We start from the raw sequence: 16,945 nt of genomic DNA on the forward strand, positions 1-16,945 counted from the left end.
AGCAGTGCCGAGTCAAAGGAATTTGCCCGCAGCGGCGGGACAGCAAGCTCGCAAGATGGCGGCAGCCGAGCGATCAGTCCCCGAGCAGGCGAGGCTGACGCACTTCCAGGCCCTCCCCTTTTTCTAGACGTAACTTCCGCCCCACCCCCACGGGAGGACCGGCTCTAGACGCCGTTGCCATGGCAGCAGTCGAGGCGCCCGGTTAGGATCTGCAGAGTTCCCAGGAGCTGCAGGCGCACCAGGGGCAGTTCCATGAGCCGTGCAGACGACACAGGGGCTGAAACTGCGACACCAGAAACTGGTAAGAACTTTTACATCAGCCGCCGGACGCCCCCAGGACGCACCCCACCGCCGTCGCTCCCCCTCTCCTTCCCTCCACTGGCGGGTTCCTAGTACCCTCTAACCCCGCCTCCCAAGGACCCGGCTCCCTCCCATTGGCCTCTCACATTGGAAGCATCCTCCCCCTTGGGCCCGCCTCCTCAAAGCCTCACCACCTTACTCTCTCATCATCCTTTCGATTCAGGCCCACCTCCTCCGGGACCCCTTCCCGAGCCCCAAGCTCTAATTACCACTGGACCCCTTTCCCTTGCGCCAGCCATTTCTAGGTCCCACCCCCTGCCTCCATAGCCCCGCCTTCGGTGCCCAAGGACTATCTCAAATAGCGCTGTTTCTTTAGACTCCACCCCTGACTCCCACAGGGACCAATCTGCAGGCGCCGCTATCTTGCTTCCCTAAGGAAACCCGCTCTTTGCACTTCCACTCCTAAGATTCTCTCCCTGTCCTTTCCCTCCTCCTTCCCAACTCCTGAATGCAGGAGGGCTCTGAGCCCTTTCCTGGCCTTCAGTTTCTTCATCTGTGAAATGGCGTGATAGCAAGAGATGCCCTCCCAAAGTCTCCTCGCCAGCTCTCTCACACACCCCATAATTAGTTTATGTCATGGCTGTTATTAATGTAGAATAATAATGATAGCTAGGATTTTTTGAACATTACCACGGGCCAGACACCTCCAAACACCACAGGCATTACATCATTTATTTCTTACAGCAACTTATTTACGGATGAGGACAGAGAAGCTCAGAGTTGGTGGATTGGGAACCCCAACGCAGGCTGCTCTTATTCCTCTGCTTGTGCAATTACGTATTTCTTTGTGTTCACTCACTTTCTTCAGTGACCCCAGGATCCAGGCAATTAGCAGTCCTGAGTCAGAAACTAACTACGACCACTTATATGGTTTTAGAGTTTCTAAAGTGTATTTTTATGGTGGTGACCTTGAATCTCAGCGGGTGGCCACATTAGGAGGTGGGCATAATCTTTTCCTGAGGGGTAGGGTCTAGGACCCAGAGAGGGAAGGGGCTTGAATGTTGAGCAGGAGTGGAGGAAAGGCTCCCTCCCTTCTCTGTGAGTCAGAAGTCCACCTTGAGCTCTCAGGAACTAAGGAGAGGCAGTTAGCTGCCCCTCCTACCTCAGGGCAGTGCTGGCTGGATTAGTGCCATTGCCTATGTGACTTCAGGGGCCTTGCAGGGCTGGCAGTTTCAGGCCAGGGCTCCCCTCAAGACCCGGGAATTAGAAAGCCTGTGCATCAAATGCTCCTTCACTTAGCACATTCCTAAGTGGTACTCAAACCATGCTGGTATCTGCAAATCTCCAATGTTCAGAAGAATGGACACAGGTAAACTTGGCCGTTTTCAATGTTGTTTTCCTCTTGCATATTCTTGCTTCTGTGGCATTTCTGCTGCCTATCAGAACTGGAATCTAAAAGGAGTTGGTCTCTCAGATGGCCCCAGGTGACAGCTGTAGTTGAAGGTGGCCTGTTTCTTGGTGTCTTCACAAGCAACCTGCCTAATTCCAGGACCTCCTCCCAGGATGGAGTTTCTTGCTTACTTTATTTATTCCCATTTTCCGTTTTTCAGGAAGGAAAGCCAGGATATTTCAGGCTGTTTTTTGTTTGTGTGTGCCTCATTCTTTGGGGACATAAAATCTCATGGGTGGCAATAGCTCATGAGAGGCAGTCACTGAGGCAACATGTGTGCGTGCACAGCATATGGCCCTGTGTGTGTGTGTGTGTGTGTGTGTGTGTGGTAGGATAGATACTCTTTGCCCTGTGGGTGGGACTGACCAAGTTGACAAGCCCAAGGCTTGCCCCCTGAAGAGACTGTCAGATGAAGATGGTGGTTCTCGGCAGACAGAGCTCCTTGTGCCCTGCTCTGTTCTACTCTTGACACTATGGCCAGAATATAGTAGATACTCAGTCACCGTTTGCTGCGTAAACGCACAGGACCTGACCCTCTATACCTGCACCAGTATGGAAGCCACCAGCCAGTGCAATGGCGCATTTGCAAATGGTGTCTGGTCCACACTGAGATGCACTGTGTCTAATGGATGCTAGATTTTGAGACTTAATGTAAAAAAAAAGACTGTAAAAAATTGTGATAACTATGTTAATTTCATGTTTGAGTGAGATATTTTGGGCATATTGGATTAAATGTATTATTAAAATTAATTTACCTGCTTCCTTTTACCCTTTTAATGTGACTAGGAGAAAATTGGAACTCCCATCTGGCTTGTACTCTATTTCTTTTGCACAGAGCTGCTCTAGAAGCAGCTTAGCATGAGGACAGAGCAGAGATGTTGGACTGAAGAATCCCAGCTCCCTGACTGACCTTGAGCTAACCTAACTCTTCAGAGCCCTGGTTTTCTCTTCTGTGTAAGGAAGCAGATTTGGAATGTGGCATGTAGTGGATCCTGTGGTCAGAGCCAGCACTGTTAAAGCATGCTGTGCTAGGCTCGGGGCGGGTGACCCCACTTGCCCTTCCCCTCATTTATTCCTCCAACCTAGAACACCCGCCCCTCCTTCTGGGACAGCCTCTTCCACGCACCCCCCCCCCCCCCGCCCAGGAAGTCCTCCCTGAGTGCACACTCATGCACTCTTGCCTTCCTTCATTCTCAGGTACTGAAGAGCTGCTTGGGCCCAGCCCTGCACTGGAGACAGGAAGTCAGGCACCTGGATGAGCCTCTGACCCTGAGTCCCTGAGCCTACAGGCTAGTCTCAGACTCAGGCAGGCACCTGTGCTGACGTCCAACTTCACAGGCAGGCACCTGCACAGAGGTGAGAATAGGGCATAATCCTCTGTGAGGCTGGAGGCTCAGCCCACAGAAACTACCCCTTTGTGCCTCTGAGCTTCCTAGCACCTGTGGACACAGACTGGCCCTCAGGCCTCTTGGCCAGGAGGCCAGGTCACATCCCAGTGAACTGAAAAGACAGTCAGTCCATACATACATATGCTTATAGGTAGAAAAGCTGCCAGTCACAAATAATTACTCGAATAATGATTCAGCGCCAGAGCAGTGTCTGCTGAGATGGAAAAGAATAGGATGCTCTGAAAATGTGTAGCAAGGGGAGCTCACCTGGCCTGGAGACCTGAGGGAGGTATTAGCTAGAGGAAGTGGGGGAGGGGACACATTCCCGGTGGTGAGAGGCTGAGGTGGGGGCAGATCACCCAGGGCTGGAACCTGGAACTCAGGTCAGTGTTCTGATCTTTGTGTTGTAGAAAGCCTTTCAAGAAAGGGGCCTAGGAGGGATGGAGGGGGGAGGGTAGAGAATAGGAAGGGGTGAGGGGGTGAGTTGCCTTTTTATTTTTATTTTTATTAATTTGAAAGAGAGAGAAAGGGAAAGAGAGAGAAACAGTGATCTGTTGCTCCACCCATTCGTGCATTCCTTGGTTGATTCCTGTTTGTGCCCTGACCTGGGATCGAACACCCCCGAACACACAACCTTAGTGTATGGGGGTGACACTAACCAACTGAGCTCCCCGGCCAGGACTTGAGTTGCCTTTGAAAATGATCACTCTGGCTGCCATATCCCCAATGAGCAAGTGGTGCTGGGCAGAGGGAAGGAGGAGATGGAGGGTGGAGCAGTTTACGGATAGAAGAGTTGGGTTCTCAGTGCAGTCTGGATATAGGGTTGGCAGCACTCTGTGCTTGGATGTGGAGCTAAAGGAAGGGGATTCGAGGAGGCGCGCAGGTGAGCTAAGTGGGAGTGCTGTTCCCTGAGATGAGAGAGGTGGAAATAGCTAGGAGGAAGAGAGGTTTCCCAGCTAGGCCTGGACTTGCTGGGGGCCAGAGGGGCCATGGCCTAACTACTGGTTAAGCAGTACCTACACTGCAGGGAGTGGCTGGGGCACATGGAAGCACTTTCTGCTGCTGGGAAATCCACAGAGGACAGGGGGGCCCCTGCTACAGGGAGGGGAAGGACCAGGGCTCAGCATCCACAGGGCTGCCCAGCTCTGAACAGAGTGCGGCTCTGATACCAACGGCCGGAAACATGCAATGAGCCACAGGAGGGGCCAGAACAGTGTTGCTTCTCTAACTTCTGAGTCGAGGGCTCATCTACTGTCTTCCAAATCACGGTCTTCAGATGTCTAAGACTCTGAAGTCCATCCAAATCACTGTCTTCGGACGTCCACAGACTCTGAAGATGGACAAGAAGCATTCTGTGTGGGCCGCAAGGGCAAAGGGGAAATGTAGGCCTGGCTGGTGTAGCTCAGTGGATTGAGCGCGGACCTGCGAACCAGACCATCGCGGTTCGATTCCCAGTCAGGGCACATGCCTGGGTTGCAGGCCAGTTCCCTGCAGGCCAACTCCCAGCAGGGGACGCACGAAAGGCAACCATACATTGATGTTTCTCTCCCTCTCTCCTTCCCTTCCCCTCTAAAGATAAATAAATAAAATATAAAAAAAAGGGGGGGGAATGTAGAAGGCAGAGAGTGGCCCCAACAAAGATGGTCTTTGCTGTTGTTACTGATGTAATAAAATCACAATAGTAATGGTTGCTGTTGCTGGAGAACTTTTGTTGGTGTCTTACACTGAACCAAGCACCTTGCTTGTAGACACGTGTGAAGGCCTCACAACCACCTGGCCTGGTTGAAGAGGGAATCTTACCACTGGGGCAGCTGGGGCTCAGGGGCACAGTGATTTGCCTGAGGCCACACAGCTAGGAAGGGGGCAGAGCTGGGACTCTACATATTAACACGTGACGGGTCACCTGTCACCAGAGTGCTTAGGGTAGGTATCACACAGATTTTTAGATTTTCCTCTCTTGCACATTATGACTTGTTTTCCTCCGCAAGTCAATGTATTTTTTAAAGTTTTGGGGGGGATTCTTTTACTTTTTTCCATTCAGTTACTTAGTCATTCACTTACCAGTGAGCATCAACAATGGGCCAGCCTCCCAGACTGGCCTCAGTGGGCATACTTTAGTCCAGGTGGACTAAGGACCTGGCCTAGAGAGGGGAGGCCATTCTTGCAAAGGGATCAGGGCTGAAATGGAGAAGCCTAGATGGATTATCTAGCCCCGTCTGGAGGGTGCTCAGGGAAGGCTTCCTGTAGGAGGTGGTGTCTGGGAACCCTGAAGGATGAGAGGAGGTAGCCAGGTGATAGGATTTGAATGAGGGAACATAATTCACATAGAGGGGACAGATGGGCGTAGATGCAGGAACGAGTACCTGGGCGTTAGTGGTCCCGTAGCCAGTGGTGGCTGGAGTGGAGAATACAAGGTAGAGGGCGACCGGAGAGGTAGGGTGAAGAGCATAGCTGGAGGAGGCCTTTCTCCCAAGGGCTGCAGGGAGTCCTCAGTGCTTGTCATCCAGCGTGAAATGATCAGACAGGGTTTGGCCCACATCTCTGGAGCTAAAGTGGATCAGATTAGAGCAGACAGCTTGTGGAAATGACGGTGGCCTGGTGTGGGCCAGCCCTCCCCATCATGCTGTAACTACAACTGCCTGTGGTAGTCAGCTGCCTGTTCAGTGGTTCATGCTGCAGTGGGGAGGGACTGTAGGGACATGCTCCTTCATAGCTGTGTCTGCCCAGCAGTGAGCAGGGGCCTGGCGTACACAGGCCCTCAAAGGTACTGTACTTGCGGGACAATGGAATTTGTGGTGTAGGTGCGGGGTGGGGCAGGTGAGAGGGAGGCTGACAAGGTCACCCACAACCAGCTTCCAAAGGGCCTGGTGACCTGGGTGGGTAAACAGACTTCTCCCCCAGGTGTAAGACAGACTTGGGCCTGAAAGAATCCGGGCAGACAGAGGTCTTAGGAGGGTTCCTCTTGCAGTGGCCACGTGGCTCTGGCTAATGGGGCTCCTCTCTGCCCACCCCAGGAGCCGTGAGGATGGCTCACCTGCTGGGCAGCCAGGCCTGCATGGACAGCCTGCGCAAGGACCTCACTGACCTGCAGGGTGCCATTGTAGATGTCTTTTCCCGCGCTGGACCCGTGCGCTTTCCCTCCTGGAAGTTTCCTGACCGTGTGGCCTGTGACCTGGACATGGTGGCCCTGCTAGAGCACTATGACCATGTGCCGGGTGACCCCGAGTTCACACAGCTGTCTCATGCTGTGCTGTTGGAGCTCGTCATTGACAGGTGAGGGCATGGACCAGCCTGATGTTCTTGGGATCATGATATGCACCCCTTAAACCAGTAGCAGCCATGGGTCCCCTCCAGTGGTGGTGAGGACGTTGGTGGCAACAATCACCTTTGACTGAGTACGACTGGAGGCCACGTCAGCTCAGGGCCCTCACAGTGATCTCATCCACGGCGTGTGCTGTGCAATGCTATCCTATACTGTCCGCCCTCAGGGAGTTGCTGGCTACCCTTTTGGTCTCTGTGGTACCTCAGCTCTGACCACTGACTCTCTGGCTGTGGCCAGCTGCTTCCTCAGGGTTTCTGTGTGTCGGGGACACCACAGCTGCTATTCAGAGTTTCTGTCCCAGTGTCTTGTGGGCTGTGCTGTTCCCATTTGTGTTCTATGTCATGTGACCAGACATGGGGTGTGTTTTTCTAAATCCTGGCCCTGCTGGGAAGAGGCTGGTAGATTCCCCCACAGCCCTACCACTTCTGTGCTGTTATTAACATTAACATGGTTGCTAGCCTTCCACTTCCTGGGGACCCCAACCCAGGTTCCCTGTGCTCCAAAACCTTGCACGCTAATGAAGTCATGAGGGCCTAACAAATGGGGACCCCAGCAGCATGGGGTGACCTGCCTGATGACAAAGAAGCCAGGGTAACCACTTGGAGGCCTGGAGGAGCCCTTGGTGTAAAAGCACCATTTGGAGCCTGTAAGGGGTTGAACACGTGAGCACAGAACATACCTCCCTTCTTCCTTGGCTTTGTGTGCACTGTGCCCTCTTTTGGGAATGCCCTGCCCACCCGTTACTGGTCTGGCCCAGCTCCACCCATCCATCAAGGTCTGCTTTATATATTCCCCTTCTGTGAGGCTGACATGTTTTCCCACCCCTTGCCTCATCCCTCTGTCTACCTCTGGCTGTTAGTCAGGGCCTCCCCTGGGATTCTGTGTGTGTACATAACTCTGGAAAGAGACCACTGGGTCTGAGATCTAGAGCTGCCTGGGGGTCCTGGAGGACAGGGCCATGGTCACTGGCTCAGGGTATAGTATTTGGAGGTGCTCACTTCATGTCTGGGGCGGTTATGGCTGAGGATGAAGGTAATGTAGGCAGCACAGCAGTCTCCTGCTGGGTGGGTCTGCCTGTCTGAGCAGACAGATCACTGTCAGGGACATGCTGTATCCTCTTTCCGAGTGCTCACCTGTCCCCCATTGCGCTCACCTGTGCAGTAGGCACGGTTGTCCCCATTCATAGGAGGATACCTGGGCCCAGGAAGAGGCAGGGCCTAGAGGCAGTTGGCACATCCTCCCTGGGCCCTCTCCACACAAGGTCCAGTGGGTTTGGGGTGAGCCCCCCCCATCTGCAACAAGAGGAGGTCACTTACCTGCCTGGTATGTTTTGTGAACATAATACCTCTTCCTTTAAAATAGCTTGGTTCCCATGCAAATGCAAACATCCTTCCAATAGCCCTTGTCTTAAAATAAGCCCCTGACTCTAATTTTGAACTTTGAGGTTAGGATAGAGACCAACTCCCTTCACTCCAAGTCTCCACTGTCACAGAAGCAGCTTGCCCTTCAGAAGCCCCCGACTAGAATCAGGAAATTGCAAGACACCCCTGTTCTGCATGCTCACCCTGAGGCTGTGGACACACTCCTCCCCACTGAGGTCTCAGCCCTATCCCTTAAGGTGAAGGCTCTGAGCCATGTGATGTAAGGCAGCCCTCACCCAGCGCTTTGTGAGCAGGATACAACAGGCAAAGGCCCAGCCTTCCAGAGCATCTTCCTGGAGCGACAACCATGGGAAACTGCCAGGCCAAAGTGCTGCCACCCAGGAGGCCCAAAAGAGGCCCCCAAGCTCACCCCTCAGGGAGGGCTTCCTGGAAGAAGTGGCTCTTGGGTTGGGTTCGAACCCGGACTGGCAGAGCATATTCTAAGCTGCTCCAAGTCCATGATGCCTGGGCCAGTTCCCCAGAGCTAGAGGCTCCCGATTGTATGGCACGAGGGCACAGTGGCACTGGGCTCTGCCCTCGCCGACCTTGCTATCTCTGCCCGCAGGCTCTTGCTGCTGCTTCAGNACCCAGGAGGCCCAAAAGAGGCCCCCAAGCTCACCCCTCAGGGAGGGCTTCCTGGAAGAAGTGGCTCTTGGGTTGGGTTCGAACCCGGACTGGCAGAGCATATTCTAAGCTGCTCCAAGTCCATGATGCCTGGGCCAGTTCCCCAGAGCTAGAGGCTCCCGATTGTATGGCACGAGGGCACAGTGGCACTGGGCTCTGCCCTCGCCAACCTTGCTATCTCTGCCCGCAGGCTCTTGCTGTTGCTTCAGAGCTGTGCAAACTACCTGGAGAACCTCACTTTGGAGCAGACGGTGCCCCCTACCCGGGATGTGGGGCCATGCATGTCCGTGGGACTCACGGTGCGGCGCTTCTGGAACAGTCTGCTGAAGCTGGGCATGCTCTACCAGCAGACGTCCCCCCGGGTGGGTCAGCTACCCCCTGTTGCCCCACTGCGGTCACCCTCACACCAGTGCACCATGCCCCAGCCTCCTAGCACACCATATGAGCACCATACCCATTGCTGGCTCCACGCTGCCTGAAGGAGAGTGTCAACTCGGGAGCCTCCCAGTCAAGGCCTGCTGTTTCAGCACAGGCCACAGGGGACATGCTTGGGCTCCTGGGCTCTGCTGTTTACACGGTGGGACTTTGGAAAAGTCCTGCCTCCTCCGAACATCAGTTTATTCACCTGCCCGATGGGTGTAAGGACAATCTCCGTCTCTCAGGGCATTGTTGGGTAATAGTGTTAATATGAGTGCCATTCCTTGAGGGTTATCCCATCATTCTCACAACCACCCAGTGGGAAGGGCCACCATCACCATGATGGGAGGAAACTAAAACTGAGAGTCACTGCAGTGAGTAGTCACGTCCACCAAGCAAGAGCCCAGTAACCAGAAGCTGTGTCTGACTTACTCTCCCAGTACCGTGCATGTAACTGCACTGAGCCAGGCGGAGGGGGTGCTGGGCAGCACAGAGATGGCCTGGGCTTAGCAACTCGAGGCAGTGGAAAGAAAGGAAAAGGTTCTCTCTCATTCACATCGGTGTTAGATAACATCTGAGGAGGGTCTGAACATCAGGAGAGGCGGTCACAGAAATCCCCAGGGAACTGGTCAAACCTTTCTCCCTCACCTGCTTTCCCTTTCTTTTCCTGCACACAGAAAAAGGCAGCCCAAAGGGAGATTCCCACCTCCAAGCCCACAGCCAAGGGCGAGCCAGCCAGGAGCCCTGAGTTTGTGACTGCCAAGTTCATCAAGCCTCCCTCTCCAATTCCAGGCTTGCCCCCAACCTGCCAAGAACCGGGCAGCCTCTCCGTTAGAGTCCCCCTGCAGTCTCCAGTCGGGGCCACTGAGAGCACCAAGAGTGTCCAGTCCCAGACTGTGGAGACTGCCCTGGTGCCCTGTGATGCGTGCATCCGTGTCCAGGGCAGCCTGTGGGAGGTGGGCAAGGTGGTCATCAGCCTATGTCGGAGCCAAAACTTGTCCTCATCCCTAGGCCACTTCCAGCAGCTGGTGCAGGATACCATGGGGCTCAGGCCGCTGCCCGCTGCAACTGTGGGCCACTGGGCAGCAGAACAGAGCAAAGACCTGACCCGCCTCAGTAAGCATGTGGGGGCCCTCACTCAGCTTGTCGGGGCCCTCCAGGCCCAGCTGGAAGAGGCTGAGGGGCAGAAGGATGGACTGAGGAAGCAGGTGGGTGAGCTGGAGCAGGCACTGCAGCAGGAGCAGGGGGAGCGGCGGCGGCAGGCAGACGAAGCCCAGCAGCGCCTGGCCAAGTGGGAGTGTGACCAGCAGCAACTGCTCACAGGTCTGTGCCCCAGAGGCTGAACCCTTAGTGCCTGGGGCTCTGCTATAGCCTTTGTGTGGGCTCTCCCCATAGCAGACCCTGGACAGGGCTGCTTGCTGTACAAGTAGTTGGTGTGGAAGAAACCCTGCCTAGGGAGTGGGCCAGAGATGCAGGGAAGGGAAGGCAGCAAAAAAAAAAAAAAGGAAAAAAGGTGCATTCATCAAGCCAGTTACACCACAGGCAATAAAGCTTAATCCCACTGGAAACATTGGAGCCGGTGTAGAACACATGCCTCAGAGTTACCCCTACAGAGCAGGGGTGGGGGTGGAGGGCAGCTGGGGCATTCATCCACTCACTCCTGTTGGTCACTGAAGGTGACTCCCAGCGGAGTTCTCTTCCTGGAACCTTCAGCCAGCAGAGTGGCCTCTTTGGCTTTGGCAAAAGTGATTAGGCAAAGAGATGCAGCCACTGGCACCGGAAGGCAGGCATTACCCACTACCGTGAGGCTGGAGGGATTTGGGCAAGTCGCTGCTGTTTCGGAGCCTCACTGTTGCCTCTGGAGGACTCCGAGACCCAAAGAGGGATAGGGATGTGGCAGCCAGCCAATAGGAAGCAGGGCAGACGGGGGCCTGGTCTTCCTGGCACCTCCCCAGAGCCCACCCTCAAGGCCAGGTGGCCCCTCCACATGGCAATGGCTGCCAGCACTGGGTAGGGTACACTGGGCATGAAGGCCACCAGGCAGGCTCTAAGGAACCTCTGAAGGGACTCTTTCTTGGCTGCATAGAAACGAGTGACCTCAAGAGGAAGGTGGCTGCCCTGGAGGGGGAGCTGAAGCAGCACCAGGAGTCCATGCAGGCCATGGGTGAGGAGCCCCGTCATACAGCCCAAACCACAAGTCCTGTGCTCAGTGGTCCAGCAGGACGAGTACCCTCCACCCTGTCCCCTGGGCTTCTGGGGCAAATATAAAGGCCACCACCAAAGGAGGGTGGGCCTGAGCAGCTACACTATTGGGTAATGACTCAATTACCCAATTGGAGCATCACCTTCTGTTTTCAGAAACTGTCTTAGGTGGGGATCAGAGCACCATTCTGTGGCCAATGACACTGAGGCCCAGAGACAGGCTGGGACACACACACCCCTGGCCCCATCCTGGGTCAGAGGCAGTGCAGTGACTCGCACCCAGGGCTCCCCTGCCCTATCCCTTCCCACGCCCACTCAATCCTGCAGAAATAAAGTCCCAGCAGCTGCAGGAGGAGGCCAAGCACAAGGTGGAGGCTGAGAGGCAGGTTCAGCAGCTGGAGGAACAGGTGCAGCTGCTGGCAGGGCGGCTGGATGGGGCCAGCCAGCAGATCCGCTGGGCCAGTACAGAGCTGGACAAAGAGAAGGCCCGCGTCGACAGCATGGTCCGCCACCAGGAGGTGAGGCTGGGGTCCTTGCCAGCACCCTGGGTGCCTGCAACACAGGCTTCAGGGAAAGAGGGATTCATTGGCGGGGGATGTGGGTTTATCTGTGTAAGGCATCTGCTTTCCAACACATACCCAGGTTTGGGTTTGACTCACCTTTATGGAGGGTCTGAGCCCTCCTCTGAGCCAGGCAGTGGAGGAATGGTGACCCAAGGACAGATCCAGCCAAGTGAGACCTTGCTCTGGTCAAGAGCTCCCCACTCAGCAAGGGCAAGCCGTTATGCCACCACATTCCTCTGCCAGATGGCTAAGGGGGGCAGGAAAAGTGCTACAGGGGTCCAGGGAGGGATAGTCATAGCTGCTTGTGGGAATCCAGGATGGCTGCTGGGGGGAGGTGGCCTTCGAACTGTACACCAATGGCTGGTGATTCATTCATCAGTGGGAAGAAGAATTGAGAGTACAGAGGGTGAGCTGTACTGTGCCCCAGGCAGTGGAGTCTTGCAGGAGTCCCCACTGGGTTGGCTCCTGCAAGGGAGTGAGTGACTGGTCACACCTTTCACCTAGAGAAGGGGCAGGTCTGGGGTCTCTCCTGTCTGGGCTCATCCGCAGAGGCTGGGCTGGGAGCCACGACCCCAGGTAAAAGTCTCCAGGGTCAGACATGGCTCAGGAGAGGAAAGCCTTTCATCACCAAGTGAGTGCTTTTCTCAGTGCCCTGCCAAGACAGCCATGGTCACCGCACATCAGGTGGCTTCTGTGAGCCAGGCACTGGGCTCAGCCTCTGCATCCCTCGGGTTCTTCCTCCTCACCACAGCAGGAGGCAGCACAGACTCCTGTCATCCTCATCTGATAGATGAGCAAACAGGCGGAGTGAGATAAAGGAAACTGCCCCCAGGAGTCAGAGATGACTGGGGCTGGTTCTTTTTGCTTTGCACTCAGTGGGTTTGAGGAAATGTGGCTTCCAGGTGACATAGGCTGAAGAACCTAAAGAGAAGCAGAAAAATATTTCTTAAAATTCCTCTCTGAGTGGAGACTGTGACCAAAAAGAAATGGGGGCGAGGTTAATAGTCTGCCACCTGTTTTCCAAGGGGGCAGGGTCTGCAAGCTGGGGGTTCCGGATCTGACCGGTGTGGGTCACCCTTTGCCCTCTTCCCTCTGCCTTCCACACGTGTGCACAGCCTCCCCTACGCAGACCAATGTGGCTCAAGGGAGAGGACTTGGTGGGGGGCACAGATGCTATAGCCTCCTTAGTCCCATGCGGCTGGGCCTAGTCCCATGGGCCTCATGGCCTCCCTGCCTGCCCATCTTGGCTTAGTCCCTGCAGGCCAAACAGCGAGCCCTGCTGCAGCAGCTGGACAGCCTGGACCAGGAGCGTGAGGAGCTTCGGGGCAGTCTGGATGAGGCTGAGGCCCAGCGGGCCCTCGTGGAGGAGCAGCTGCAGAGTGTGCAGAGTGAGAAGGAGCAGGGGCAGTGCCAGCTCCAGGCCCAGCAGGTGGGAGTGGAGCCTCCAACCAGCTGGGGAGTAGAAGGGGTAGGGTCTCCCTGAGGGAGCCAGGAGGTATTCAGCAGTCCAGGTCTGAGCCTTCCTCTGTCTCAGGAGCTGCTGCAAAGCCTGCAGGGGGAGAAGCAAGGCCTGGAGCAGGTGGTGACGGATCTGCAACTGACTGTCTCGGAGCTGGAACGGGAGCTTGTGGAGCTGAGGGAGCGGGAGCGGCTGCTGGTGGCCTTCCCAGACCTGCACAGGCCTGCGGAGGCCCAGATCCAAAGTAGGGACCTGAGGATGGTGCAGAAGGCACACTGGGACCCTGGGTGGCAGAATACTGGGGTTTGAAACCCCTCAGCAAGGGTGATAGAGCTGGGGTAGCCAGCAGCATGGTCCCTACAAAGCCCCCCACAACGTGCAATAGCTTCATGTGTTACGCACTCTGTGTAGACGGGGACGTGGAGGCCCAGAGGTGAGGTAACTGCCTGTGGTCGCACAGCTGAATCCACACAGGTCTGGCTGCCTCTGTAGCTCGTGCTCATCACCATGTCGCATGCCAGTCCTCGCTTGACTTCCCGGTGGCCTCAAACCACACCATGCAGCCTGCTCCAGGGGCACAGCCCCAACTGTCCAGGGTCCTGGACCCCCCGGCCCAGGAGTGCTGTGGACCCATCTCGACAGAGGACTGGATGCCAGGCCACCTGGGTTCTTGTCCCAGCCCCTCCAGCCCTCTGAAGCTCTAGGGTGAATCTGTTCACAGGACCATCAGGAAGATCCACTGCAATTTCACTGGTCACGATAAGTCATCACTCCTGAGAGCTGACTGCATGCCAGCCCTTCTGTCGCTCTCCCAACTGCTCTGCCAGGCAGGCAGTAACCTCTTTTTACAAACCCAAAACCAGAGCAGGCAGAGGCTTGCCCAGGTTATGTCAGCCCGAAGGAAGCATCCATCCCCCAAGTGGTGCAAAGAGGGGATGGAGAACGGCCGCATGACTTTGGACAATTCATCGTCTCTTTGGCCCACCACCGGCAGTCCTTGTCTATTTGCTAAGTTTTCAAAGAGCCTTGAGTTCCACCCAGTTGTCAAATTCTATAATGCTGTGATCACCTTCCAGCCGCTAGGGGGACAGGGAGCGAGGATAAGTCCTCAGAAGGAAGATGGGAGGCCCAGTACACAGGTCCTGCCCAGCTCCTCTGTGTCTGCTGGGCCACCAACCCATGTCTGCCCTCTAAGGTCCTGTCCTATTGGTCATAAGAAGCTCCACCTGGTGGGGCAAGATGCCAGACCATCTGTCCCTACAGGCTCTGGCAATGTCACGGACGACATGGAGAGACAGGTGCAGGCCAACAACATCCGAATCCGGGTCCTGCAGGAGGAGAATGGGCGGCTCCAGTCGATGCTGTCCAAAATTCGGGAAGTAGCCCAGCAGGGGGCCCTCAAGGTGGGCATCCTGGATCCTCACCTGAGAGGGCCAGCCCCTGGGGACTTGGGGACGGCCCTGACGCAGCTAAGGTCTTTAGACACCACCCTGGGAACCTGTTGAGAGCCCACCTCATCGCATGTGGCTCTAGGCTACACTGTTGTGAAACACCTTGCACATTATAAGAAGATAGGAGGTGACAGTGCCTTCTAGCTCTAAATCCACACTGTGCCCTCGCCCTCACTGTCCCCAGCCCTCTGTACTTTTTTTTTTCTTTCGGATTTTATTTATTTGTCTTTAGAAGGGAATGGAAGGAGAGAGGGAGAGAAACATCAATGCATGATTGCCTCTCATGGGTCCCCCGCTGGGAACTGGCCCGCAACCCAGGCATGGCCCAGGCATACGCTCCCGACCGGGAATCAAACTGTGATCCTCCGGTTCACAGGCTCACACTCAATCCACTGAGCTACACCAGCCAGGGTGCCCTCTGTACTTTCATTCCAAGTGCAACCAGGAGCCTTATCAGAAAGCAAACCTTCCCACACTTAGTGTAGCTGAAAAGGCCCTGGAAGGCTTCCCAAACCCCGCCCCTCAGAGGAAGGGGCCCTAGGTACAGGTTTGGGCCTTCCCTCACATGCTCTAGCTATGCTACCTGGCTGAACTGTAGGGAGGGGACGCCTGGGGTTTTCTGAGCGTGGCTCTCCTTGCAGCTGATCCCGCAGGACCAGCTCTGTGCCAGTCCCAGCCTGGGAATCCAGGGGGCAGCACCTCCAGTCCAGGCCCGGAGAGTTTCCCCAGGGTAAGTGAGGCTTTGCCAGAGGCAGGGCAGACAGGGGCTGGGCCAGTCCCTTTGGCTCACAGGGGCTCTCGCTACTTTGTCCTCTCTCAGGCCTCTGGGCCGGCAGCACCCGCCTGGCAGCAGGTCTGCCAGTGCAGGTGGCACCCCGCTGAGACAACCCCGGGCATCTCCGCCTCAGCAGTCCTCTGGCCGGCCCAGCAAGTCCTCCATGGAGGATGTGATCCACTCAACCACCTGTGCCCAGAACCCCATCCGGGTCTTGGCCAGGCTGAGGAGGAGACTGTCACCAACCCGAGGTCAGGCTGGCCCTGCACACCAGCCCCAGGAGCGGCCCATGTAGCCTGCAGTGGGGAGGGGCGGGAGGGCTGGTGACTGGCAACCCACCCAATGTAATAAAGCCCTGGCCATCTACCCACAGCGACCTTGGCCTCACAGCACTGCCTGGGCCAGGAGCAGAGCCCTTCCTTCTCCGTCCTGGGCAGGGACCCCCGAGTCCACAGCCTTTGCAGATCATCCAGCAGCAGAGGCCTAGCACACCCTGGATCCTCCGTGAATGGGAGCTCCTGGTGGGCAATGGGAGAAAAGGGCAGAAGGAAGCTTCTGGCACCTGGGTCAGGTGAAAGGCATTTTTTTGACCCCCACAACAAGGCCCAAAGGGTAGCACGGACTTAGTGACACCCCCACCAACAAAGAGTAGGGTGAGTGCAGGGGGTATGCAGGGGAAGGAGGGCAGTGCGAGGTGGGCCCAATGGGGACATCTAAGGCCAGGAAGGAGTCTGAGACTGGGGTCTGTGCTCTGGGCCCTTGGCACGGGGCAACAACATCTTCCCAAGCCCCAGGTCTGAACCTGGGGATGGGGACGTTAAGGACCTAAGAAAATCAGCCCTCCTTTCTCTAAGGAACTCCTCGCCTTCAGGAAATGTAAGTCACAAAGGGTTTCTCCAGATCCAGGAGGTCGCATCCCCAGGATGCCCCTGAAAGGCCTCACCTAGCCAGAGAGGGGGACACCCAGGCAGCCCTGGCTTTCCCAGGCCTGACCCCTGGGGCCTGGACATTGATGCCACCAGCCACTCCAGGCCCATCACAGTCCAGTTTTCCTCATGAAGCTTCCAGTCTTTCCTGGGTCACCTTGTCTGTGAGGGACAGGCCCTAAGACCTTGCTGAAGACTTCTAAGGGTGGATGCTCCCAGCTCCATATGACATTTTCCCTTGCCAATGCCAGCAGATAAAGCACCTTAGTTTACAGAGAATGGTCAAGAGTGTCCATGTGTGCAGCTGAACTGGCATGGCCAGGGTCTGTCCAACTCTTGCTTCTGTGGAGTTTGGGGGTCCCCGAGGGAGGCTGGGATCCCCTCACAGGTGAGAGCCAGCCCTGAGGCCGGGGGCTTCCTGAGGCAGGAGGCCTGGGTCTGAGTGCAAGGGAAGGGCCCCTTGTGGCTCGGCTCCTCTCTGCATCCATTTATTGGCTCACAGTCCTGTGGTTCAGAAGTCCAGGCCCTGCGTGCCTGGATTCTTTGCTCAGGGTCTGCCAGGTTGCATTCCGTTCTGACAGCTCTGGGGAAGCATCCAGGCTCATTCTGGTCCCTGGCAGAATTCGGATCTTGCAGCTCGAGGCCTG

At 56.0% G+C, this 16,945-nt stretch overlaps 1 protein-coding gene across 6 annotated transcripts; it reads left to right on the top strand.

Moving 5' to 3' along the window:
* Positions 1-123: 123 nt before the first annotated feature.
* On the top strand, positions 124-16,469 carry CCDC157 (coiled-coil domain containing 157). 6 transcript variants are annotated; one of them, XM_037052500.1, is made up of 13 exons: positions 160-301; positions 2,948-3,106; positions 6,153-6,411; positions 8,696-8,867; positions 9,600-10,245; positions 11,009-11,086; positions 11,452-11,642; positions 12,940-13,116; positions 13,222-13,390; positions 14,410-14,549; positions 15,239-15,327; positions 15,418-15,623; positions 15,746-16,469. In XM_037052500.1, the coding sequence occupies exons 3-13, from the start codon at positions 6,164-6,166 to the stop codon at positions 15,997-15,999; spliced, it is 2,370 nt and encodes a 789-aa protein (XP_036908395.1). In that variant the 5' UTR covers positions 160-301; positions 2,948-3,106; positions 6,153-6,163; the 3' UTR covers positions 16,000-16,469. The 6 variants fall into 6 exon arrangements, with proteins under 6 accessions (XP_036908397.1, XP_036908395.1, XP_036908398.1 ...); XM_037052503.1 differs by having other exon boundaries at positions 6,243-6,411; XM_037052499.1 differs by lacking the exon at positions 2,948-3,106 and adding an exon at positions 8,447-8,461 and having other exon boundaries at positions 8,711-8,867.
* Positions 16,470-16,945: the final 476 nt, after the last annotated feature.

The sequence above is a fragment of the Sturnira hondurensis genome, unplaced genomic scaffold (assembly GCF_014824575.4).
Source record: "Sturnira hondurensis isolate 20B ecotype Veracruz unplaced genomic scaffold, ASM1482457v3 Scaffold0007406, whole genome shotgun sequence".
Classification (NCBI taxonomy): domain Eukaryota; kingdom Metazoa; phylum Chordata; class Mammalia; order Chiroptera; family Phyllostomidae; genus Sturnira; species Sturnira hondurensis.